Source organism: Calonectris borealis, chromosome W (assembly GCF_964195595.1).
Source record: "Calonectris borealis chromosome W, bCalBor7.hap1.2, whole genome shotgun sequence".
NCBI lineage: Eukaryota > Metazoa > Chordata > Aves > Procellariiformes > Procellariidae > Calonectris > Calonectris borealis.
Genome location: NC_134351.1, coordinates 7,091,883 through 7,112,913, shown reverse-complemented (window position 1 = coordinate 7,112,913; position 21,031 = coordinate 7,091,883). Strand labels below are relative to the sequence as shown.

The window sequence follows — 21,031 nt, the reverse complement described above, 5'->3', positions numbered from 1 at the left end:
GCAGAAGGCAACTGCCGTTCCTGCTTGGCCTCCTTCAGAGGTGTCAGTAACGTAAAGGAAGAATCATTAACTCTAAAATTACCCCGTGTGTGGCTGCCCCTGGACAAAGCAGAAGCAGCACCCGCCTTCCAGGGCACAGGAGGGTTTTGGAGGTGAAGCATTTGGCTGCAGTGCAGAGAGTCACAGCTGGAGGGGAGAGACGCTGGGAAACCCAGGTGCTGCTGGGACTCCCGCTGGAAAAGAGAGCAGGAGTCAGAGCCTTGACACCTTCAAGCACATCACCCTGGTGGCAGCTACCGCCCGGCCCTGCCCTGCCCTCTCTGCCCTCAGGTGGCACAGGCAGCCATCTCGCACCCACCCAGGGCAGCGGCCATCTTGCCATGCCTCGCATGGAAGCGGCCATCTTGCGTGCCGTACAGGCGGCGGCAGCCATAGTGGTGAGAGAAGACGTGGGCGCAACCATCTTGGGGCCGCCCACTCGGCTTGACTTAGGCTGGCGGCCATTTTGGCAAAGGGCGGTTATAGCGGGAGGCGGTGGCATCCCCGCTCCTTCCTCCCTTAAGCAAGATGGCGGCGGCAGCGCATGCTCAGAGCGAGGCGGCGATCGGGGCCCAGGCGGCGGGCTGGCCGGCGCTCATGCCCGCGGGCGGTTGTGGTGGAGGGTTCGGGCGCCGCTGAGGCGGCGGGCGGGGGCCGGCGGCAGCCATGGGCGAGACCGAGAAGCTTTATTACGTTTATAGCTGCGACCTGGACATCAACGTGCAGCTGAAGATGTAAGTGAGGGGGGCAGGGGCTTGCAGCGTCCCCCTGCTCCGCTGCGGCCGGCCGGGGCTGTGTGGGAAGCGGCCCGGTCCCCGCCGGCTTGGGGGAGGCTGGGCCGCCCGCCCGCTTACCGGAGCTGCGCTGGGTGCCGAAGCCTGGCTTCCCCGCGGGAGTCCGGTTACGCGGCGGTGCTGGCTCTGTCCCCTCACCAACACCGGGAGCTCCTGGCTGCCGCCGCCTGGTTCCCCGGGCGCTGCCGGGTGGAGGCAGCGCGGCCGCGTCCCTGTCAGCGTCCCCCGCCGCCGAGCCGTACCGCGGGGACGGGACGGGCGAGGGGCCGCGGCGGCAGCAGGGCCGGGGTTGTAAGCTTCGCTCCAAACGCGTTCCAGGTGTTCATGGCCGTAGGTCCCGTAGCGCAGGGCGGTGCTTTAAGGCAAAGATTCAGCTCATGTCTCTGATAACCTTTCACCTGCTGGTGTCACAGCTCGCTCCTCAGGGTTAGGGAAGGAGATAAACTGTTTCCTGCTTGTTTGCATGCTCCTTCGAAAGCAAGTTGCTCTTAGTCGGGTTCTTGGTTGTGGGCAGATCCAGGTGCTGCAACATGTAGGTGCGTGCCTAACTGGGTGTATGCAAGCGCTCTTGTTGAAGCTGGTATTATCACACGCTGATGTATTCGCTGGTTCATTGTTTAATTTTTAAGTTTGGGATTTTTCTGCATCACAGCAATGGGATGTTTACATTTGTGCAGGAGGGACGTGGCTGGCTCTAAAATGTAGTAAACCTAATGTAGGTATATTGCCTACGTATATACCTACATTAAGGTATATTGCACTTTTTTGGAAAACTTACTTGAGGAAGCTTATTTGGCAGTTGTTTAATTTCTGAATGCAAGATGGTATCTAAAGTCAGATGCATGTGTCCTCTTTGCTAATTAATTCTACCTAACAAAAATACAACTAGGATTTTTTTTGTGCATCGGAGTGTATGTCATGCAGGAATGTGCTGTGCTAGTTTCTTGCAAGAAACTTGTTCATCTGCTCTGAAGTGTTTTTGTGGTACTGATAGATTTTTTTTGTTTGCTGGAAGATTGATCTTGTGTTTTCCCATCACCCCCACAATTCCTTTTTTGTTTTCATATGTGCATCCACAGTCAGATACTTAATATGCTTGATTGTTTTCATCATGGTATAGCTGAGGCCTGAGAAATTCCATTGATTTACTCTTAACACTAGCATTCTGCAAAATGTTGCAGGGATTTAATCAAATTTGATTTGAACAGTCTGCTTACTTGAGCTTTGATTTGTTGTTGATTAGAGAGATGACTGGCATCCAAAACCAGTCATACGTTTCACATTTCATACAACTTAAAAATAAGGCTTTTCTTATCATGTAGTGTGTGGTTTTTTCCCCCCCCCCCAATAGTATTTGGAGCACATGTAATCTAATATTTGTTTTGGTTTTTTTAATGTTAGCAGCATATGTCATCTTATTATTGCCCTGCTTAGGGTATCTCATTTGATGCTGTCTGAGAATCTACAGGTTGTACTAGAAGAAGTTATCTCCATTGAAAAGACAAACAAGTAATTCTTCCCTTCTCTTCTCTTCCCCCCCCGCCTAAATCAGCATACTAATAATTCTGTATTTGTTCATCACTTCACATCCTGAGTTCCTCTCTGATATTTGGATTTCGCTACCGGCTGGTAATGCAGAGTGAGGATAGCCTCAGTACTGGACAATCTAAATAGAAGCTATGGAAATAGAATAGGATTTTTACTGTGGATAAAATAAATGGGTTATTTATTTTTTTTCTTCCTCTCCTCCTCCTTTTTTTAATTTTGTCTTTTTTCCCTCCCCACATAGAGGCAGTCTGGAAGGGAAAAGAGAACAGAAGAGTTACAAAGCTCTCTTAGAAGATCCCATGCTGAAGTTCTCAGGACTGTATCAGGAAACTTGCTCTGACCTGTATGTAACTTGTCAGGTGTTTGCAGAAGGGAAACCTCTTGCTCTTCCAGTTAGAACTTCCTACAAAGCTTTTAGCACTAGATGGAAGTAAGTGACTGCCTTTTATTTCATATTCCTTTTAGTTACTGGGGCATCAAGTTATATAAATAAATCTATGGTTTTTATGTGTGTCGAAAAGATTTGTTTTTTACTGTCCTCTTCAAATAACTTATGTTTCTTCAAGTCTCTGTATGGTTATTAAGTGTTGCCCTGATAGCACAAAACCAACCTTTTTGTGTAATGGGTAAGTAGTAAAATTGTTACTTGTCTGTTTGGGCATGGCTCACTACTTAAATAACTTCTGGGGCCTGGATTAGCACACTTTCATACTGTTTACTGGACAAACTGATCTTTGGTACTTAGTCATCAAGCTAGAGTATTTTTCGTTTGGTCTCTAGCCTTTTAATCATGCTCAAGACAAGTATTTGAATGGTTAAAGCCCAGGGGAAAATAGTCCATCTGCCCATAGAAATTCATATTCTAAAGAGAATCTGGGTTGTATAAACTAATTCAGAGTAACTTGAATTCTAAAGCTTTGTGACTAATAAAAAGTGTTTCTCTGCAGCTGGAATGAATGGCTGAAACTGCCTGTGAAGTATCCAGACTTGCCTCGCAATGCGCAGGTGGCTCTGACCATCTGGGATGTATATGGACCTGGTAAAGCAGTTCCTGTGGGAGGAACAACGGTCTCGCTCTTTGGGAAATATGGGTATACTGCTTTTTCTTTTATGGTATTTGAAACTTACTTGTGAATAGTAAGGTAGCAGTGGTTACGAGAGAATTTTTTTTTTAACATTTTTTTAAATTGGATTAACAGTTCCATGTTTGAAAAATCAGATACATAGATGATTTACTCTATTTCTTCCTGAGTGTAACTTCATACATGCTACAGTGTTGTAAAAAAAAAAAAAAAAAGTCTTCTCTTGTGTAACACCAAAATTTAGGCTTTTTGGTTTTTTTTAGATCTGTAAGCTTGGATTTTAAGGTAGGAAATGCTGAAATCACTTCATATGTATACTTCTGTAATGCATGGATGCCAGTACTGAATACTTAAGATAATTCATTTAATTGGCTTGCAACTGGGCTGTTAATGCAGTATTATTTATAAGGAATAAAGTGTAACTCAGTGAATCAGGAATTTTCAAAATTAATAATCTGTGATCCAATAGAGGGTGGGTTTACTAAGTTTGTGGATGATAACACTAAGATGGGAAGGATTACAAGTGTGCTGGAAGGTGACAATACATCAAAAGGATCTTGACTAAGTGCAAAAGGGACTGAAAAAAGAATAGGATGCAGTTTAAGGAAAAGTATGAGGTGCTGGTACTTTTTGCAATTGATTGTAATCAAATACAGAATGGGAAGCAGCTGCCCAGGAAAACAGAGGAAAAGATTTGGGCTTTAGAGTGATTCTTAAGTTTTGCATGATTCAGCATTGTGATGCTCTCGTGAAATGTGCAAACAACATCGAATATATGAACAGTCTACAAATATGCATCGGGGACAATACTGTATCCTCCTTCTCTATACTTGTCCACTCCGCTGGGATATGTTCCATTCTATATAACTGACTTTAAGCAAGTTGCTGTCTACGGGGAGTCTAAAGGAGTCCGTTATCATTGAACGTCTAGCAAACAGGTGTGATGGAAGAGGAGTAAAGACTAGTGAGGCTGAAGAAAAGACTGTAGGAACACTTTTCTTGTATGTAGGTAGCGGTGGAAAATGGGGAGAAATAAGCCTTTTTTGTCTTGTCAGTGGATAAGAAGTTACAAGCCTAAACTGAAGTGCAAGAAAAGTTTAGGTTAGCATTAGGAAAGCTGTTCTAGTAACACTTGAATGCAGAAAATGACTGTAGAGAGAGGTTGTATCTCTGTCATTGAAGATATTGCTTTGACAAAAAGATTGACGTTGTCTTAGGGCAGAAAATTGAACTGGATCAATTGGACTATGCCCCAAAGACTGCTTATAGTTTTTAAAGCATTAGAGCATAGTTCCTGGAAAAAGAGATAATTTATAAATGAAATTTACTTTTCTTTCCAGCATGTGGGGCCTGGGGGAAGTAGACAGACAGAAAGCAACAAATAATTTCAAGATTTGTATTTACTTGTAAATGGAAACCCTTGTAGTAGTATTCCACAGAGTGATCTGTAAATTCAAGATCAGATGGTCCTTCTGATCGGTATTTCTCATTTTTAATGGTTGACTTTTTAAAGTGTTCTTTCCAGTTGTGTTTACCTGAAGTTATTTGAGTTAAGTGATCACCTCTTACTGGCAAAACTAATGCACTTGGGGCATCTTTCATCGGTGGATCAGCACAAATACGCAAGGGAAGCAGGGTTTTGCAGAGAAAAGGTGTGGTCAGTTACCCTGCAAAGTTCTGTTCACTGCACAATTTCAATTACCAATTCAATTTCAAGCATAGATGGAGAAAATGGTGTGTTGACGGTTGTGTGTTTTTTTTTTTTTTATTATTTGGCAGCTCAGAAGGCTGCTTTTTATCAGTTGATTATCAGTTGACCTTCAAATGAAACTTAGGTAGTGTTTTAGTTGAATTTTTTCAGACTGGCAGACCTAAAGTCAGTATTATAATTTGCAAGTCAAGAGGAATACTTTCTGCTTCATTACAAATAATAAAAATATGAAGGTCAAGCTCTGTCCTCAGTTTACATTTGTACCACCCTGCTGACTTTGGGAATTACCCATTTTTCTTCCATTTGCCAAATAAGTTACCTCAGACTTACTCATTTTCTTCTAAACTCTGTGTGCCAATAAAAGTGAAGGCTGTAGGCACAAGGTGCGAGGCACTTTTGCAGTTCAGTTAAATTATGCATGGCAGTGCATGTTTGTAGGTTTGGCAAAGGAAGCTACTTCATTTTCTTCCAGCTGGTGCTATACTTTGATACCTGACAACTGTATTATTTTGAATTTACTGAAGCGATTCTGCATTTTTCCCTGCAGTATGTTTCGTCAAGGAATGCATGATTTGAAAGTCTGGCCCAACGTAGAAGCTGATGGCTCGGAGCCCACCAAAACTCCTGGGAGAACCAGCAGCACAGTCTCTGAAGATCAAATGAGCCGCTTGGCAAAGGTAATGGAATAGCAAGTAACCTTTCAGATGTAAAAGTGAAAGCTTTCACTTTCACTGAAGTGAAATGAAGACAGGCTTTAATAAAGTCAGGCTTCTCATGTTGTTTTCTCATGTGAAAGCTATCTTGCTTTGATTGTTTAGGTATTTCACAGGATTTTTACACATGAGTAAACTAGATCATACTCATTTGCTTCTGAAGTATTTTTTAAAAGGGGACTTATAAATACCTTTTAATATGCATAGCATTCTGTTGTAACAACTTAACATTCTAATTCTTTGTAAAGAATGAAAATGTGAACATGCCTTAAAGATGCTTGAAGCCAAAATTCCATCAGGTTCAGTAAGAGCAGCTCCTAACAGTAACTTGTGAGGCCAGTCTCGTTTCTTTCAGTAGCCATCCTTCAGATTTAAAGCTGTCTGGTGTCTTCAGATGAGTATGACATACCTCTACATTGGAAAGAATTTGAGTAGAACTGCAAAAATTAACCAAAGTTTCGTTCATTTAAGCTCATTGATATGTGTGTATGTTAGTATTTTCTTCTCCCAGCTTGATGGCAGAGTGTATTTTTGCCATCAAAACTACTTCTGGAATTGATCAGTAGATGTTAGTTCTTGAACTGTTTTACTAGCTGATCTCTCTCATTCTTCACGTAAGCTTACCCCAAGCTTGCCAAATCGCTCAACCCACTTAGTGTACTTGCTTCTTAATGTTGGTCTCCTCACCATCCTCACCATCTTCACCTCGCAGTGAAAGATAGGTCCAGTGCCATAAATATGTCCATTTTCTCATCTAGAGATTTATCACAGCAATAAACTAACTTTCATGTAGGGTCTCTCTTTTATTAGTCTAGTTCACTTTGAATTTATAATGGAAAACTCATTAAACCTTTCTGCCAGTGGTGGTGCCCCATTTCTTGATCATAGAATAAATCCCCGCTAGCCTAAGGAAGCTCTGTAGACAGACACTAAATATCAAGGCTTGTTTATAGTTCATCAGATGGTTAGATGATGCAGGCAGTGGGTCTCTGAGAAAGGGTTTTAGAGTGTAGGCTTTCCCTTTCATGTTAGTTCTGTTATGCAAACATGACCATATCCTGCCAGTGTTTTTTCTCCTCTTCCCTTCACTCTCTTATGCTCCCTAGCTCAAGAAATACAAATAATGTAGAGTATTTCAGTCTTAAAATACCTGGGTCTGTTCTAGCCAGTTCTTTTGACATATGGGAGATGAGGGCTCAAAGCCTCTGAGGAGGAGGAGGGAATTCTCCTTCCACATCCCAATTGAGAGTTCTAGTTAATGGCTAATAAAAAGCTAATAACATCACTGCCACCACTCTTCTCTTCTGAAAGCTGTTTTGGGAGATACTAATTTCTGAAAGATGAGAATGTTTTCACTGATATTTTGTGGTGTTCATTTATAAAAACATTTTACCATCAGATGGTAGCAAAGTGAATAGGGTTTCTGGGTAGTGTGTCTATGAAAGCTTTCATTTGCACAGCTGTTTACACAGCAGATGAGGTTCTTGTGATGTATCATTCCTAAATAGCCATTGTTTGAGTACAGTCGGCTTCAGTTTTTCTATGAGTTATTCATCAGTTGTTGAATGCCTCCTGATGTGACTGTATGTGAAGGTATATTTAAATATAGGTAAGAGGAGTAGGACTAATTAAATACAAGATGAGTTTGTTTGGACTTTGTTATTCTTGGTTTGGTTTGGGTTTTTTCTGTTTATCGGACAGAGTTACAAGTGTCATGCTATTGATTGATGTCTGATACCAGAGGCCAAATTAGAGTCCTCCAGATAATAAGTAACTTTTGAGAAGAGCTTGCTGAAGGACCTTTTCTCCATCTAAAAGATAACTTCTTATTTTCTTGACATGCTTCTGAGTTTTTGTGTTTGTATGTGTGTGGTATTTATTATTATAGGGAGTTTCTATAAAACCAATGACTGGCTGCTGGAGGGGTTGCATTCTTTTACCTTAAATAATTGATACTATGGCAAGTCTCTCCTTTCATGTTGAGGTGCCATATGGTTGTGCTCTTACAAAACACATGAATGTTGCTTGTAAAATTGCTACTGATGAAAAAGCCATGGCTTTGCATCCTGGGGATCATTGTTAATGCAGATTTTTCCTGTATTAAGGAATATTAACGGAAAGGGTGTGGAATGCCTTAGCATGCTCAAATATTAATGACATTAAGATGTTTCTCCCATGGGTGGTGTGTTAATTTATGACCTTGAACAAAAGTACTCTTAAGTTCTGTTTGATCCATTCATTTCCCTCACACCTTCTGCTGGCTGAATGAAATTAGGCAATAACAGTGGTGAGGTAGTATCTAAAGGGACGCCTCTTATTTAGTAGCAGACGATGAATGCTTCTCTCCCTGAAGGGAATGCACTAGCTTCTCTCTTATGTTCAGCTTTAAATATTAATCCAAGAGAACGATTCTTCATGTGTGTGTATATATATGCCTGCAGATCTTCTGGGTCTCGTATGCAGGCCTAACTAGTTGCTGTGTTATGACTTTTTTCCGCTCTATAAGGGAGGTTTGCAGGTTTAAGAGAGAAATTTTCCTCTAAAACACACCGAATGACTTCTTTCTTTATTCTCTAGTGCAGTGAACAAGAAAATGAATAAGAATTTGTGACCAAGGTATCTAAATAACATTTTTTTGCCAAGGCTTTGATAAGTGTTATCCTAAATCTGTGTATCAGTGCTGGATGTGAATGTGGTATTCTGAAAATTTTGATGCATTGAATTTAAGGTAGTGGAAGTAAGAGGGCTACCTTGAGTAAGAAAAAATATTTTTGTTGGGAAAAAAAAAAGGCAGTAATTTAGAAGTGGCTAAAATGGTGGACATGTAAGGGTAAGGAATTTCTTCAGTGCTGAGAATGAGAAGACCTTTTCTGTGAACTAGGTAGGACATTTGTGAATGCGTTAAGTGATGATGTCCAGCCTGCCTGAAACAGCATCTTGGGTTATAACTGGTCTGCATGCTGCTGGTTCTCTACCTTTGGAATATGTTAGAAAGTCACATATGAGGCAAAGGCCAAGTCTTGTGTTACTCTTTTAGTACAGTCCTGACCCACTCTGTCTTTGTCATATTGCTGAGATAGAATTTGATGAACTGACTGCAGAATGTAACATAAGGTAGCAAAAAAATATTACTATATTTTGCTGCTGTTTACAATCCTGCTGATAAAGGGTTGAAAGAACCCAAAGACTGGATTTCTGTGCTTTGGTTACATCCAGCATCCTGAAATGTTATTAAGGATTATACTTTGCCCCCCCACCTGCCCGCCCTTCCTTTTCCTTTTGCACTATTAAGTTTCTGAAGTTTATTGAAGCTAATCTGAACATTAGCTGTCCCAGAGTTTACTGGAGACAAAACAAATGAAAAAAAGCCCCTACTATGTACTGAACGGAGTTAATTAATTCTTAGAAGTTGCAGTGGTCTTCCAAAATTTGCATCAAAATCTTATTACTTCTGTCAAGCTATACTGTCGTCTAGAGCTTAAAGAAATGTTAGGTGAATCAGCTGCTCTAAGTAAACAAGCTCATAGTTGTTATGGGATTATGTTTTTGTGTTTCATGGAACGAGTCTAGAACAAAGGGCACCAGATGCTCATGGCTAATTTACTATTTAGTGCTTCTTGAAATGGCCAGTTCCCAGCAAATCTGGAAATAGGTTTAAAAAAAAAAAAAAAAGTGGGATTTTCCTCCCAACTGAATAGCTTTTTGACTGCTTTTTAAATTGTGACTGTTTTTGATGAGTCCGTTACTTTGATAGAGCCAATAACTATAGTTGAGGATTAATATTCAGTGGAAAATTTTAAACCTCATCTCTAGTAGACTTAGTAGGAACCAAGAATCAGAAAAGCTGAATTAGAGAACACATTTGTGAAATGAGCCAGTATTGACATTCAGAGCTAAATGTCATGCTTGCTTTCATAAGTAATCTGCCTTAAAACTTAATTCAGATCTTGAGAGGGTGCAGAGGCCATGGTGTGGGCTGTAGTGTATTCCAACTCTTTCTGACAAACTGTTTCCAAGAAAACAGTTCCAAATTCAGTGGGAGCTTTGTTTCCTGCTTAGAGGCAGGAACCAGTATCCAAAGTGTTGTTAGACCATAACACCAAATTAAACTCTGGGGAGGTGAATAAGAGAAAAAAAAAAAAAACAACAATGAACTTGTCTGAAACAGCCAGAAGTCACTTTGTGGAAGGTGAACAAGCAAGATGGTCTGTGGTTGGATATGAAGGGGCAGTTGATCCAGGTGTTAAAAGACAAGGCTAAAAGCTTACCAGCTGATCTTTCACAGTTCAGTTCCACTGATACAAGAACACCTGCAAGGAGACTGCAGAACACTGAAATTTCATTTCATTGATGGTTTTAATGGCTGTTTACAGTCTTTTGGAGACTAGACAATTATTTGCCTGTTATGTCAGTATTGCTTCTAAGAGATGTAAAAAGCTGTTTGATTCTGCATAATTTCTGAAGCTTGGCTTCTTGTAAGTTTGTCATGAATGTACTGTCCAGATATGTCAGGATCTGTACCTGGACATGAAGTTGATGCTCTTCTCAGAGTACATCATGATGGGGTTTGTATTTAGCCCAGGTTATCCTTGGTGTGCAATAATACTTGTGCCTGTACTGCTAAGACATCAGTTTACTGGAGATTTGAGCGAGGATAATGAAACAGTACTGCTGGTGCAAACTCTGAACCTTTTTTGTTCACAGTGGGGTTTTTTTTTGTGTCTATAGTGGTGAGCTACTGAAAGTCTAGTGCAGGTATCTGACAAACTGTGCAACCTAGACAACTCCCAGCATATAGCAAGTCTTAAGTCTTCCGTGTCTTCTTTTTGTGGTAACCTCATCTTCAGTTCTGTATGGAAGATGTAGGCTGTTGTTGTCTATCCTGCGTTCTCCTACATACAGTATGTTCCGTTAACGTGCTGTCCTAGTACTCTTGGTGTATTACCTGTCCCCTAGCTGTCAGCTGGGCAAGAAATAGCAGTTGGTGTGATTGTATGGCCTGTTCAAATTTGAAGTCTCATGGGTGGGCTTCTTGACCGCAGAACAAAGCTGATGAAGTAGTAATCGTAACCCTTCCCTTAATAGGAATAATTTTGAGCATCTCTTCACTAGCCATTTTGTAGGCAGATACTGATTTCTTTGAAACATGAAAGAACTTGATGTCTTCTAGTCCCTTTGCATATCTCCTTGCATACTGCAAGAATTACTAATTTTTTGAGGAATGCTTGTGATTTCTTAGGAGCCGAAAAGATGATTCTTGTTCATATTTGTGTGGTCTTCTGCTGAGTTTTTCATAAACTATTGTGTATTAGTGCATCTGAAACTACAGGTAGTATGGCTCGTATCTTGCTTATCTTCTCTTTCACGCTTCTACTGTTAGATAGTCCTTTAAACAGCTTCCTTGTTATTACTACAGCAATACGTAGATGTAGGAATAAAATTTGAACTACTTTTCATATGACTAAAAAGAAAGGGAGAACAAGTTGTCTACGACTTGCTCTAAGTCTTTGGCTGACCTTTTGCGATGTATAAATCCCAATTTAAGAACTTGTTTTGGTAACGCTAACAAGGGCAGAATTTTTCAATTTGGATATCTTTGAAGTATCTTCTTTTTGTTTGGCTTGGTAAGTTTTGCTATATGAAACTTAGTAACACAAAAAAGAAATATTTTTGTTATGTGATTTTACATAAAAAATAGGTTCCTGTTTGTTAAAATTCAATGATGATGTGCATGGAACATGGTTTTGGTTTTTGTACAAGAATTTTTTCCAGTTCCTTTATTTTTTTTCCCCTGATTTTATGTTAGTGTCTCTGTAAAATTATGACTTTGATATTCTTTTTCTTGCTCCCAGCAATTTAAATATCATCATTGTGTTTTTTCATGCAGCTCACCAAGTCTCATCGGCAAGGTCATATGGTGAAAGTGGACTGGCTGGACAGACTGACCTTTAGAGAAATAGAAATGATCAATGAGGTAGGCCATTGTACATCAGATTTGTAATGTTTTTTGGGATCTTGCTAATGGAACGTTCACTTGCTTAGGGGTGAACTTCTTTCTTGTTTCCTATGTAGATTTTAAAATTCTAAGCACTTTTTCTAGGTAAAGCGTTTCAAAAATGCATGCATGAGCAAATCTTCCTCTGAAAGTGTATGAGCTGCAAATCTAATCTTGTAGTCCAAGTTTAATTTGTCTCTTTCATGATTTTATCTGAAACAGTGATTTTTTTTTGTCTTTTGGTTTTTGACTCTGACATGCATAGTTGTGTGTAATGATTTTAAAAAAAAAAACAAGAAAACCAAAAAACCGAAACAAAACAATACACCAAAAAACCCCCAAAATATACAAAAATCCCAGCTGTCAGCTGGTTATTCTGCATTGCCTTTTTAAAGACCTTTAGTCCACAGTCGCGAGCCACTGATGAAAACAGTGTGATTTTATCTGTTACACGTGGATGTTTATCATGAAGAGAGAATGTAAGGAAGTAAGAATGTCAGGAAAAAGGTGATATGGTCTCAAGTAGTGCTATGAAATGATTAACTGAATAATTGCTACAACAACTGATAATCTAATTAATCAGTTACAGCACAAAGGAAGTAGGGTAATTGCTGTACTGAGAATGCCGGAGATTGATGCACTTCAATATATGATACACATCTGTGGTGGTTCTCTCCTCAGAGGGAAAAACGAAGTTCTAATTTTATGTACCTGATGATTGAATTCCGTTGCGTCAAGTGTGATGATAAAGAATATGGAATAGTTTACTACGAAAAGGTATGTGCCTTGCAGGCTTTATGGTCGTCTTTAAAAAGCAACGTACGCACCTAAAATGGATAGGTTTTTCTGCTGAGGTGAAATATTCTGCTGCAGGATAGTGGCAGACAGCTGTCAGTGGCAACTGTTTATGTACATGCAAATCAAATAGTATAGATGTAACAAGATTGCAGAAGTCAATCATTTGTGTAATACAGTTCAAGATTACAGAATTTAATAAGTGTGAGTGATTAAAAACTTTTTGATTTATGGTTCTTTCAGTCATCCAGCAGTACTTTCAGAGTAGCTGTATGTAAAATTGTGTCTTATATCAGGAAGAAATGTACCTGTATTGATTGGTAACTTTATAAAGGATAAATTATTGAAACTTTGCACAGGAGGTCTGCTGGCGAACATTTTCTCTAAAATGAACAAATATAAAAGTTTAGTCTTTCAGGCTGAAAATCCTTTGGAAGTCAATTAAGTAAAAGACTTCTGGATTGGAATGTCTTGCATCTTTTCCTTCTGTTTACAAAACAGATCTCCAAAGCAGTGTGGTTCGTGGTTTTTTATGAGTTCAAATTTAATGGAACAAAGGATTAACAGTGAGCTTAACAGACATCAGTGTGGCTTTGGAAGGCATTATCAGTACTTTTATGGACCTGTGCATTGTAGAAAGACCCACTGAAATAGAAAAAGCAGTATATCTATAATCTGGTTTAAAAAAAAATTGTCAGTAATTACCTCTTAAAATTTTCAGCATGTTTAGATTCACAAGAATTCAGAAAGTTACTGAGTAATGCAGCTTTATGGGAAAGAGAAAGAAGGTAGAAAAGGAGACTGGAGTCCTGCTGAGAACAGAGGCACTAACTTTAAGCGGTGTCTATTCTGAGAATTTAAAAAAGCTGTAATCCAGTACAGAAAATATTAATACAAAGGAAAATAGATTACAAGTATTTCTATGTATGTGACATACACACATATGTAGGTGGGTTGGTGGTAGTTTTTTGTTTGGTGGGGTGTTTTTTTTTGGTTTTTAGTCTTTTTTGCCTTCCTCTCCCCCCCCACCCCCGGTATTTATTGTACTGACATGTTAGTTGCTTAGTTATGAATGTCTGTGTCTCAGTAAACCATTACATAAGAACTTAAGGCTTGTTTAAAATCTCTTAAAAACAGCTTGTAGAGTTGAAAAAGATGAAATTTGGTAAAACTCTGTGCCTTAGGCAGGTGTCTTGGTTAAAAACTTGCTTAGCTTCCTGCCTGAGCGTCCAAGCAGCCCTTTAGCATTTCTTTTGGTGGACTGTAGTTGACAGTGGGACCTCTCCTCACCTTTCCAAGTCTTTTTGCCTTTAGAATAGCTTGTTTCATAGTGCTTCTACAGACTTCTCCTAGAACCAGCTATTGTAAAGGATCTTACTATTACAAAACTCGTGTAATCCTTGTGTTACAAATTGGAATGAAACCTACAATGTGTTGGATTCCTCCATGAAACAAAATAAAGTTATTTACTTCTGTGGAAATCAAGGAAATATTTTTCTGGAGAGCATAAAGGAATATGATCAAAATATTGAACCATTTTACTAACCATTAGCTTTTTACTTTAGAAAGTGCTGTACTTTTCACAGGTGCAAACTGATGAGCGTGGCTACCGTGCAGCTTTGTGTCCTCTTGGCTCTTTTACTTTTATAGTTGAATGTGACATTCCTAAAAATGATTTCTCTCCCTCACCTCCAGAAACTGATCATTATACATGAATTATTCCTGATTTACACACACAGCTTTTTTTGTCATCATTATGGTTTTACAGATGTGCAAGGTGTGGGAAAGAAGATTCAGACTTCAAGAGTGCATCTTGCTTGTAACTTTTTCTGAAGCATATTAAAAGTGCATAGAACAAAATAACTGAATTGGCTGCTGTTGTGGAAATAAAATAATTGAATGTGTAATAGTACATACTAAAGCTGTAACTAACGGCAGTTTGAGGGATTTGTTGTTATGAAGTAGCTTTTCAACAAGTTCTTGACCCTTTTCTGGGAGCAGTAGGAAACAGTACATAAATTAGTGCCTGTCTTCTCAGTTTTGTCATGCTTCCAATTACAGTGTACAGTATACATATCCGGCATCACCAATCCAGTATATTGAGTCTAATGAAAGTAGGTTCTGTTGTCACCTGCCTGTGACCGATAGTCGAAGTGGAGATTACTTGTCACAGTTTTGTTGATAAATTTGTTTTCAAGTGTTTACGAAGAACTAGCCTGTTAAACGGTGGCTGATAGAATTTGAGATTCTTTGACTCAACATTCAATTACAATGAAGTGAAGTGGCAGTGGCTCTTTCCATGTTCTCTGTTAAGTTAATTTTAATAGAGCATTCAAGGGGTAAAGGATAGCAGTCTGCTAGTAATGAGGGCATTGCTTCTGATTCTCCATTTAGGCAAAAATTCAGTGTGACTTTCAAGTGCAAATAACACCAGCATTTATCATTAATGTGTTTTTGTGCAGGTTTCAGGTGAAACCTTTGTTTGAATAAGTAAATTGATTGCACTGCTGTATCCAGTTTGTTTAAAAAAAAAAAAGTAGTCTGATTATCAGAGCCTTTTTCATGGCTTGAAAGAAAGAAAAAGTCGTGTCTACAGCATTGGGTGTCCATGTACTTTTTGTATGGGAGAAGTTAGATCCCATTGGTGTTACTTGAAATGATGGTTTGACTAAAGAATAAGATAAATAGAACCTCCTCATTTATTGATGTTGTGAAATTGATTTTTCAGGAAAAAAATCTTGCTGATTCAAAAGATTCTGCAAATTTTGTTGACTTTCTTAAATGGGCTCTAATAGATATATAAAGTTACACACACTGACCTTCATGTAAGTGAAACACCTCTGTAACATAGTAGTTTAAAGCAAGTTAATGCTGTTTAGTATTGATGTTTCTTTTGTTTCCCAGTAGCAAAATAGCAGGTCACCTCAGGTTCTGGAAGTGCTGGCAAGTAATGCAGCCAAGAGGAGCAGATTTACAGTGAAGAGGTTGCTGAAGGCCCAATGTCTGCACTGTGTTCTTACGCATGGGACTAGCTTTAATCAAGTCCTGTGGGCTGAATGACTGTTGGCAGTTGGAGGATATTAGGTATTTCTAAAACCTCCATGATATGAACCAAAGCTCACTACATGGGGATGATCAGGAGAGACACTTCAAAAGCATGCACCTGACCAAATTCAAATGCTGATTTAGAGTTGACCCTCAGGCATTGGTATGGTTTAGTAAGTTTGTATGGTCAGGGTCACAGTGATCCATGTGGTGCTCTCCAAATACGAGAGAGGATTAGAGCCGCGTCTCAATCTAACTGGAAGGCAAAGTTAAACAACCGACGTCCTTCATGGTCAAACTAATGGCATTGTGCCTTCTTAAGGATTTCACAAAATAGTTTGTTCTGAAAATGTTAACTCTTGACACAGTAACTTGTCCCACGAATGCTTTGGCAAAACTTGGTTTCACAGCAAGTTTTGGTTGAAGCTTAAGGCTTTGTTCTAAAAGGCAATGGGAACAAAGTTTTCCTTGTGCTTTAGCTGAATATAACTAGAGCTTTTCAGCATAATCTAGCTGCATTTGAGAAGAGAAGTTTAAAGAACAGTCATAATATTTCTTTCGAAAGGTTAAAAAAAGACATGTCAGCAATGAGCTTAGAAATCATTCTTTTAACACTAGTCTTGGAAACAATTCCCAATCGTGGTTTTAAAGGGTGTTATAAATGTTTTGACGTTAGTCACTGGAAGGCTTTGTGCATTTTCTATTTTAGTTTTGTATGTAAGCAAATTTTAGGCAATTGTGCTTTTGTCATTCTCATCCTAGTGAGTTCTGAGTCGGTAGTAGCTGTCATAGGTTTTTGATTGTGGGGTAGGCGCCCCATTTTTACCAGCCAAAAAGCTTTGTCAGACTCTTTCCCTTTACAGCTATTTTATCTGAATGTTTTCACTGAGAGAAAGATGTAATGGCATGGGTGTTATTACTGCTTATCCCTAGAGAATCCACACGGGATATAGATGTTATAAATGCTTCAGTAGGAGTTTGAACATTTATTAGTTGCTAGTGAATCCACTCCTGTGTCAAGTTTTTTCTACAGCACTTTTATGTGAAGGGTCTAAATGGACCGGAAACTTGTTTGTCACTGGGGCATTGGTAATCCTTTGTTGTTTCATTAAGGTCAAGTCAGATTGCAGCCTTATGGTTTTGATTAGGAAGATAACCAATTAGTAGATAGAAATGGGTATGTCATCTCTTGTCATCAGATGTGTTTCTTTTCAGAAGGATTTTCCCCCCCAAACATTTTCATTGTTTTTTATGTAATTTGACTTAGTAAAACTAGTATAACATGACCTGAAAGTTCTGTCTGACGAGATGGCAGACGTTTTAGTACAATGCGAGTGCTGATCTGTCAGTGTGGCTTCAACTCAGTTCAGTCTACTGTTACAGTGGTGCAGTAGTATTTTGTTATAATAGAAATACTTCGGAAATACTATTAATTCTATACTATTGGGTTAAAGCTAAGTTCATTATGTAGGCAGTATGGTTTTAAAACAGAGAAACTGTATGCAAATGTCCTCTTTGTCCTCCTCAGCGTTTGCATGCGAACTTTTTTAAAGACTAATGGGAAAAGCAATGCTGCTCATGTTTTGGGACCATCATCAGCCACAGCCAGATTGTATGTGTATTTCCCTTAATTAGGAAGGATGTGTGTAGTTACTGTCATTATTTTGACTGTAAAATTGTTACTTCAGAAAGGCATAGGACAGTAATAAATGTAATAGAAGTGTCTTCCTGAACGTGCACTTTAATAACAAGAGATCTTTTACTGTAGTCAGCAACACAAAAGTTATGTAGCTGGGAAAAAATGCTTCTCCTGAAATGTTAATGGCAATTATAACTCCTGTGTCTTGTTGGTGACTTGTTCTTCCCCTTACACAAGCCCCTTGCTTCTTTGAAAGTTACCTCTGAAAAGTATAAAAGCAAAGCCATCCCAAGAGGCATATGTGATTGGAGAAGCAGGAGGAGAAAAAAAAAAAAACAAAACAAAACAGGAGGACGGGGGCAGAAGCAAACCTGAGCAAGTTATCTCAAAATTTACATTATTGAGGGAAATGTTGGTATGTCAAAAACACTTTATTCTGAGCTGAAATTTACTCCAAAATAAATGAGAACAAACTAAGTATAAATATAGCATAGCACATATTATGCTGGTGTTGTCTTGTTTTTTCCGTTTTACTGTTTTATACTGTCTTTTAAATGAAATGTTCTTCTGTAGATTGTGTCAATTAATGCTTAGTTACACTTTCAAGGTAAAAAATCCAAAACCGAGTGACTGGGTGTGACTAGAGGAAAACAGAGTTGCTGTTTCTGTCATGTGGTGGTAGGCTTTGTATTTTTTCCTTCTGCCTGGTTCAAACAGGAAACTTTTAGCTTCTCCTTTCCCTTCCTTATGCAGCAGCAGGTTAGACTCCCCTAAGGAAAACGAGTAGGCTCCTGTCATACTGCCAGAGCAGCACAGCATGAACTTCTAGAAGACACTGTCACGTTCCGTGTGGAACCTGTGATAGATAGGCACGCTTATATCTTCCTAAATTCGTCTGTGTTTCAGAGAGCCTGTATGTTGAAGTATTAGGAGATATTTTCTGCAACCTGGTTGTTATTTCTAGGAAATTATTTGATTTTGGTGGAAATATGGACCCTGATTTGGTTTCTCTTTGTGCTTCCAGAAAACACATGTAATGATAATGGCAAATTCCTCTGCTCACCTGTGAGCCAGCATGGTAGTGAGTTGCCAAGCTACTCCTCGGATGAACTTTCATCTGTGTTGCCACCTTGTTTATCATCTGGCAAAAACTAACAAGAAAAACTTGTTTTCCCCTTTATAACTATCAAAAGTCAGCAAGGTGCAGTTGCGTCATTCTTTCACTGTAGTATAAGTCACGATATATTAATATGACATGTTGTTTTTTTCCTAAAACTTGAGATGTTTAATATGTCTTTAACTTTTTGTCGTTCAGGATGGTGATGAGTCATCTCCAATTTTAACAAGTTCTGAAATTGTTAAGATTCCAGATCCCCAGATGTCTATGGTAAGCAATGTTCCAGGTAACGCAATCTGTATTATAGTATTTTTGTTGAAGTTTTCATAAATGGAGATAAAAGTTTGCCTATATTGCTGTCTTCAATATTTTAAAATTCCAGTGGAAAGATGTATTTGACCAGTTGAGAAATATCAATGGATTTGACTTTTTGTAATTTTTTTTTTCCTGCTGCTGCTAGATTGAAATACAAGAATTGATTTAATGCTTATGTTCATCTCCTCCTTTCCATACCTAATGTGCTTGCTTCTGAGGTATAGGAAAGCAGAGAAGGGGGATTGTTGGCAAAAGAGGTCAGAGGGTGGGAATATAAGGTAAGAGGGAGCTGAAGAACAGAAATTTAGCGGAAAGTGCAGTAACTCTTGGTCTCTTCGTCTGTTAAAATATTTTCTCCCTACACTCTCTTGTATGTTGTCTTTCATGTAGACAGTGCCTAAGTACAGTTCTAGAAAAGATTTCCATTATTGTGGATGCCAATTCAGTGGGACTGGTATTGGCAGCTTTGGGAACCTTAATGTAAGTGGGCTTCTACTGGCAACACTGTTTGAGCACTGTGTAATCTAACACTGCAAGAGCAAGTCTGACAATGCTGAAAACTGCCTTGGCTGCTGAAATCTCGTTGACACTGTGGCTCCTATTGTGGCTCCTACTGTTGCTAACATGGTATTAACAGTGGGAAAACTTTTTGAGAAGTTTTTCTTGCATACAAAGCTTTATACTGCAAACATCCTAAAAATGTTTAAAAAGCGGCTAGCACGTTTGAGTGCTGTGTAAATCACAGATGGGTTGACTGAAGCGCTTGAATTTTGCAGCAATTCACCAAAAGGCAAGATAAGGTTTGTAAATTGTTTGAAGTAAAAAAAAAACAACCCAAAACTTCAAAATCCCCAACAACCCTCCACATATTATTGAAGGAGTTTCTTCTAAAACAACAACAAAAAAAAATCCAGAAGACTTTGTAGTTTTAGGTGTGAATTTTAATTGTCATGCATTATTAAAGATACTGGTGAGTCTTTGCTAGATGGTTTCATTTCAACAGTAATTTTCTCTGGAGTTTAAATATTTATAAATACTGACTTACCCTCCGCGTTTAGGAGAACTTAGTAGAAAGCAAACATCACAAGCTTGCTCGAAGTTTAAGAAGTGGACCTTCTGATCATGATCTGAAGCCTAATGCAGCTACGCGAGATCAGCTTAATGTAAGTCAGTCATACGATGGCGAAATTCAATTTTATTAGGTAGTTTGGTATTAATATGTGGTGGCAGTTTAAGGAAAATACAGTTCACTTCAGTTTAAAGAAAGTAATGAAGAAAAGTTGTTAAGTGTTTCTTACAAGTGGTTAGTTAGATGAGTCCAACTGGGAAAGCAGCAGAAGGTACTTGCTCATTTTTTTGTAAAACAGTTTTGGGGGGATAAGAATGCATATTGTGCACATACCATGTAGGTGTTGATGGTAGTCTTAAAGTAACTGTGTATGTTTGCCTACGCTGCCTGTTCAATCAACCATGTAACTGAGGAGCATCACCATGATAGCATGAGAACTTTGTATTGTTGGAAGGCTTTTTTTTTTCTTTCTAGCTATTTTTGTGTGTTGTAAGTGTTGTGCTTTGTCACAGCATAGTCTGTTAACTTGTTGATTATGCCTGTTCATGTTTTAAACTCACTTTCTGACTATGTATCTAATAGATCATAGTGAGTTATCCACCAACAAAGCAGCTGACGTACGAGGAACAGGATCTAGTTTGGAAATTCAGATATTACCTTACCAATCAGGAGAAGGTAAGTTGAATGATTTGAGAGGACTTACTAATGCAAGAGGTGCTTCATCTGGCACTATTCTATAATGTTCTGTCCTTGCAGAGATACAGAGCTTCAGTGTCTTAGAAGCTAGTCAAGATTATTTTAACTTTTTCTACAATGTTACTGATGTAAAAATTGGTAACTGTAATTTTCCCTCTTAAATCGTATGAACTGGCTATTACTACAGCAGTCTTTCTACAAACACTGACTGTCAGCTTAAAATACCAGTGTTGCCAATTTTGATTTCAGCAAGCAAAATTTATTAAAGAGGAGCTTCTTCATCCCTTTAAGACAAGGGTTAGCATTACCAGAATATGTAGCAGCATGCCAAAAACCCAAATTAAATTAAATAACTAAATAATCCCCCAGCAGTGGGCATTTTTTATATAGTGATAATTGTGGTAGAGCAGTAACCATTGACTTTACATTTTACTTAGACGATAACCCAGCTGCAGTTTCTTGGGACATATTAA

General features: G+C 38.9%; 1 protein-coding gene across 2 annotated transcripts in view; it reads left to right on the top strand.

Annotated features, from left to right (window-relative positions):
- The first annotated feature begins 509 nt into the window (after window positions 1–509).
- Window positions 510–21,031, top strand: part of LOC142074872 (phosphatidylinositol 3-kinase catalytic subunit type 3-like) — a 79,308-nt gene continuing 58,786 nt past the window's right edge. The window contains exons 1-10 of one of the 2 annotated variants that reach the window (XM_075135795.1): window positions 510–773; window positions 2,623–2,811; window positions 3,329–3,472; window positions 5,722–5,851; window positions 11,775–11,861; window positions 12,564–12,659; window positions 18,677–18,748; window positions 19,184–19,273; window positions 19,852–19,956; window positions 20,445–20,537. In XM_075135795.1, the coding sequence (XP_074991896.1) occupies window positions 706–773; window positions 2,623–2,811; window positions 3,329–3,472; window positions 5,722–5,851; window positions 11,775–11,861; window positions 12,564–12,659; window positions 18,677–18,748; window positions 19,184–19,273; window positions 19,852–19,956; window positions 20,445–20,537 (1,074 nt within the window). In that variant the 5' untranslated portion in view covers window positions 510–705. The remainder of the gene's footprint in view (window positions 774–2,622; window positions 2,812–3,328; window positions 3,473–5,721; window positions 5,852–11,774; window positions 11,862–12,563; window positions 12,660–18,676; window positions 18,749–19,183; window positions 19,274–19,851; window positions 19,957–20,444; window positions 20,538–21,031) is intronic. The other variant, XM_075135794.1, reaches the window with a different exon arrangement.